Source organism: Zingiber officinale, chromosome 8B (assembly GCF_018446385.1).
Source record: "Zingiber officinale cultivar Zhangliang chromosome 8B, Zo_v1.1, whole genome shotgun sequence".
Taxonomy (NCBI): Eukaryota; Viridiplantae; Streptophyta; class Magnoliopsida; order Zingiberales; family Zingiberaceae; genus Zingiber; species Zingiber officinale.
The window spans coordinates 110,702,577-110,707,526 of NC_056001.1; the positions used below are offsets into that span (position 1 = coordinate 110,702,577).

The following is a 4,950-nucleotide window of genomic DNA, read 5'->3' on the forward strand; positions in this document are numbered from 1 at the left end:
AGTTTTCCACTTTTCTATATCACCGGAGGCTGACTTGAATATCGGAGGACCAACGCCAAGAACCTCTTCTCGGCCGATATTGACGCTTTTGTGTTGCAGGACTACGAGAAATCTTCGCTTCGTCAACCATTGAGCTATATCCCCAGTTTATCATTATCTTCATTTCCGGACAGGATCAAACCAATCAAGTCTTGTACTTATTTATTTACCACATTGTTGTTTTTATTATTTATTTTGTATTGTTGTAAAGATTCTTCATCTTCGAAAGGTATATATTAAGCAGGAGAAAAATAGTAAATTCGTTGTGACATCAGTCGTGAAATAGGAACCTAAGATCCTAAAGCATATAAAAATCCTCGTATTGTGATTATGCTTCCTTGGCTTCTTTATTTGTCTTTTGGTTTCCGTTGCGTATTAAATTTGTAAACAAGAACGATTGACAAAAAAAACTATGAAAAGACAAGCGTGTGTTTTGAATTCAAAGTCAATAGACAGTTGATCAGTCACTAATGTTATAGCTGAATAGGCAATAAACTCAAATAAAAAAAATTGATTTGTATAGACAGTCAACTAACTTATAGTTTTTTAATCATCTATTATATAAATATTTAACTAAATTTAGAAGGACATCAACGTTGTTAGTTGAACTCGATAAAAAAAAAGAGATCAATCTCGATCAAGCTTTATAAGATTTTTAATAAAAACAGATTAAATAAGCTTGAATATATATAGTTAAATTCTACTCGGTTCTTCTACATTCCTGTACATGCATAACATACCCAAATGCACATCGACGCATACTACGTACGAAAACTAAGTTGTCTGCAACTCTGCATTGATTTGCTTGAATTACTACATCATACATATGTATGTAATTATTATTTTTTGATTAATTTTTCAAAAGGAAAAAAAAATAAATAAGGAAACCCATTACAATGAATACAAACAATTGCAGCACGAAGAATCAATACATATAATAGAGATGCCCCAACACAAACTAGGCTGTTAAACTAATTAGCCTTCCCTTGCATGCATGCCCTTCCTAGCACGTCGGGAAATCCGAAGGAGGCGGAGGAAGAACCGATTCCGGCGTCGTTCCATCCTCTACCTCAAACGCCATCGCTAACCCTAGCGGCAAATGTTGCTCCAGATGGCAGTGCATAATCCACACTCCTACAATTAATTAATTACATATATAATTAGCTAGCTAGGATTTGTACACACATATATATATCTACACAAAGGCATACCTGGATTGTTGGCCACAAACCTGATGACGGCCCATCCCCTCAACGGCACGGCAATGGTGTTCCTCACTTGCGGGTCTACCAAGTTGTAGCTGTCCCGCGCCGCCGTCGCATTATTGTAGTTTCCAAAGCCCTGCGCGAGCACGAAGAAGTTGAACCCGTGAAGGTGCAGCGGGTGGTTCTCCGCGCCAATCATCGCCGTGTTCTGCAGCACCACCTCCACTGTCGCGCCGTACTTCACTTTCTTCACCCTCGTCCCCTTCTCCGTGTACAGAAGCGCGGTCAAGGTCGGGTCGGTGTTGAGCTTCGCGTCGGTGAAGTCAAACATCACCGGAGGATTATCCGGGAAATCAGACGTATAGACAGCTCCGTCGTCGAGGCCGTTGTAGTGAGCTTCCAGTAACGATATGGAGGCGGGGAATTGGAAGGAGACGTTGTTCATGCTGGCTGTGATGGCACCTCTACTCCGGTTGCACATCACTTGGCTCGGCTCGCACGGGCTGACCCCCAAACCGAAGGCGACGAACATGCGCTCGTCGACGTGGAGAGGTACGGCGGGCGTCTCCGGACGTAGAAGGCCGGTTAAGTTGGTGTAGAACCGATGCGCCGTCCGTGTGTCATCGAACGCCGGCATGCTGGGCATCGAAGGACGTAAAGGCCGGTTGCTGGAGTTGGCATAACGGACAATAGCGGTGGTGGTGGTGTTGTCGAACGGAGGGCCGTCTAGGCCGGCACTGGCATATGCTCGGGCGGCCATGTAGTAGCTCGAGGGAGGAGCATCGGCGGTCATCAAGGCGTCCACAGTCTGGCCGGGGGCTATGACCACCACGTCGGTGTCGTAGGGCTTGGTGTAACTGGCATCGACGGCGACGACGGTGAAGCTGTGGCTTGCGATCTTGAAGAAAAGCTGATTATTGACTGCAGAGTTGATGATGCGAAGTAGGTACGTCTCGCCGGCGACGACTTCAAGCTCGTAGGCGTCTGCAAATTAAATTAAATTAAATGCTGTTTCATGTGAAAAAAAGATGACTCGTTGGTCTCGTCAATCTGTCTCTAGGTTTATACAGAGGAGATAAATCATGAATGACTACTAATATTAGTATAAATGGCCAAGGCTTGGGAAGGACATGCTCGAACACGCTGAGTTTGGATCCCAAAATCTTGTATGATAATACCCTATCTTAATCACCATATTATCCCGATTGAGGAGACATTAAAGGCGGCTTCAAGATGGCAAAAGGCGAATACGTTCGTCCCCAGCGCCACCGTCAACCCGTCCAGGGTCAACACGGAGCAGGTAAATCACGGATGACTACTAACCTTTGGAATAATGACTAACACATAAAAGAGATGTTTATCTCGATTTTATCAAAATTTATGATGACAATACTCATACGCTAGCTACTAGACTCATCCGAGAAGACTTATTAAAGAAGGCTTCAAACATCAATACATTAAATTAATAAATTAAATGATTTTGGGTTAATTGAAGTAGTCCTTACGATTTTTAGAACACTTGTACAGGTGACCTGGCCTCCCGTTGATAGTGAACGCATCGGAGACGTTGCTCAGACTGCCACCGGAGAGGAAAGCCTGCGTTTCGACGTCCACCACGTTGGCATTCCACCACTCGCCGAGCAAAATGGGGACTTCTCGGTAGGGTTTGGGGAAGGGGTAAGAGGCGTTCCGTGGTCGGATGACGAGCGCACCGTAGACGGTGGCGCGGAGAGAGGAGGCATGTGCATGCCACCACAGCGTGCCTTCCTGCTCGGTCACGTTGAATTTGTACACGTATTTGTTTCCGGGGACGATGGGACACTGCGTTATCATGTTCGGTCCGTCCGCCCACGCACTTCGCTTCTGAAATATCCCATGCCTGCATTAATTTCCATAAATTATATTAACTAAAAATTATTATTATTTTTTTAAAAAAATAACAGATCATAAGATATATAGGTACCAGTGAATGGTTATGTTGTAGGGGGAGTCGTTGATGACATGAATAACTACGGTGTCACCTTCAGAAACCTTAAGAGTGGGACCTGGTAAGCTGCCGTTCACCGCAGTGATGACCCTTCTCTCGCACAGCCGGCTGATCGTCAAGTTCTTCACCTGCATGATGCATGCCCAATTACTCCTAGTCACTTCATTAATATATATCTCCAACAAATTAAACAAAAATAACAATGAGGAAAAGAAGAATGATCGGTACATGGAAGATGCGCTCCACCACGGCTGCATCTGCTGCGAGTGCAACGCAGAGAAGAGAAACGAGTACAAGAGTCAGTTGTCTGCTCATGGCCTCAATTGACTTGTTGCCTTTGATTAACTGATCATCCATGTCCGTTCTGTTTGCTAGCGTCCTTATATATTTTGCACACAGAGATTGATTTGGTACGATTAGTTATCGATAAACATAAACAATGTATAAAAGTGATCGGACGACCTACCGGCGGGGTGGTGCATGGTCGCATTCAGCCTGTCTTGAATTTGTAGGTTAGTTAGTTAGAGCTAATATTGTTAACTTTAACCTACGAATATGATGGAGTGTAACGTGCTCAAGATGGAATGACGAAATATAATTAATTGTGATCGTTCTCTCTCTCTCTAAATATTTGCATTATTCTGATCATGGATATTATAATTTTAGGTGAACCTAAAAGATTAACTTGTTTGGTTTCTAGCTAATTGGTCATTACAAGTCCAGACGTGACAAGGGAGATGGCTCAGATGGAGATACTGCATGGTGATCGTGGTTGGCTGGCTGTCAACGTTTTGGATGTATACTGATAAATACTGGTTGGTCAGCTTGGTCACCAACTTAATTAACTGGCTAAACTGTTGTAGAAAGCAACAGTTGGGGGTATGCTACGACCTACGAACAAGAATGTTCAGTCACAGAATGTTCAAAAATATTTCAAAAACCGCGGTCAGCTTGTTTAGTCAGGCTATAAGCAAGAAACCGCGCGCGGGAAGTTCAAGTGGATCGGATAAATCAAAATGGCACGGGCTTATGTGAGGCATGGTACACGTAAGCGCAAGACATTATTCGAGCCTTGAAAAATATTTCAAAATATTTTGTTCGTCACATAATGTTCAGAAGGACTCCCGGAGTCAGACTAATTAATTTTAATGGCTTAGAGTCGACTTGTGGGACTACTCAATTTTGAACCATACAAAATGTTTTAGTCGAATGCACAGTGTCTTCCAATTAACTCAGTCAAAGTATGTATCAATTGATTCATAGTTTCATGTTTCGATCATTTTTGTTTTAGGACACAGTCGAGTTGATTAAAAAAAAAAAGACAGTCCGATGTATGAAATTTTCATTATGCGGGTTCTGGGGAAGGATACATTGTACACAGTTTTATCCTACTTTTTACAAGAGGTTATTTTCAGGATTCAAACCCGTGACCTTTTGGTCACATGACAACAACTTACACAGTCGAGTTGATTATCATATGATAAATTTATAGAATTAAGTAAGGGTCGAATCTTGGCAAAGATCAAGAAATTATCTTTCTATGTGATGACTAATTTCAATTTCCTGATTTACTCCTTAGCTCCAAATGGTGTGGGGAAGGGTACGACATATTTCACCGTTTGTAGAATTATTTGAATTATTTTTTTTCCAATCCTTTAGTTATTTAACGGTCATTATAAGTTAATTCTATGATTTATCTCTTTTCATATGATGTAGCGA

The 4,950-nt window shown here is 42.3% G+C and overlaps 1 protein-coding gene across 1 annotated transcript; it reads right to left on the reverse strand.

Annotated features, from left to right (window-relative positions):
* Positions 1–805: 805 nt before the first annotated feature.
* LOC122014230 (laccase-7-like) lies at positions 806–3,594 on the reverse strand. Its single transcript, XM_042570404.1, has 5 exons — positions 3,460–3,594; positions 3,208–3,359; positions 2,750–3,123; positions 1,251–2,228; positions 806–1,173 (listed from the first exon to the last, which is right to left on the reverse strand). The coding sequence occupies exons 1-5, from the start codon at positions 3,586–3,588 to the stop codon at positions 1,043–1,045; spliced, it is 1,764 nt and encodes a 587-aa protein (XP_042426338.1). The 5' UTR covers positions 3,589–3,594; the 3' UTR covers positions 806–1,042.
* Between the last annotated feature and the right edge of the window lie 1,356 nt (positions 3,595–4,950).

Bases quoted from the DNA above. Each gene is read 5' to 3' on its own strand.
- LOC122014230 (XM_042570404.1), bottom strand. From the start codon at position 3,588: ATGGATGATCAGTTAATCAAAGGCAACAAGTCAATTGAGGCCATGAGC. The intron at 3,124-3,207 runs GTACCTATATAT...AAATTAATGCAG, and splicing joins TACAACATAACCATTCACTG to GCATGGGATATTTCAGAAGC. The intron at 2,229-2,749 runs GTAAGGACTACT...TTTAATTTGCAG, and splicing joins GTACAAGTGTTCTAAAAATC to ACGCCTACGAGCTTGAAGTC.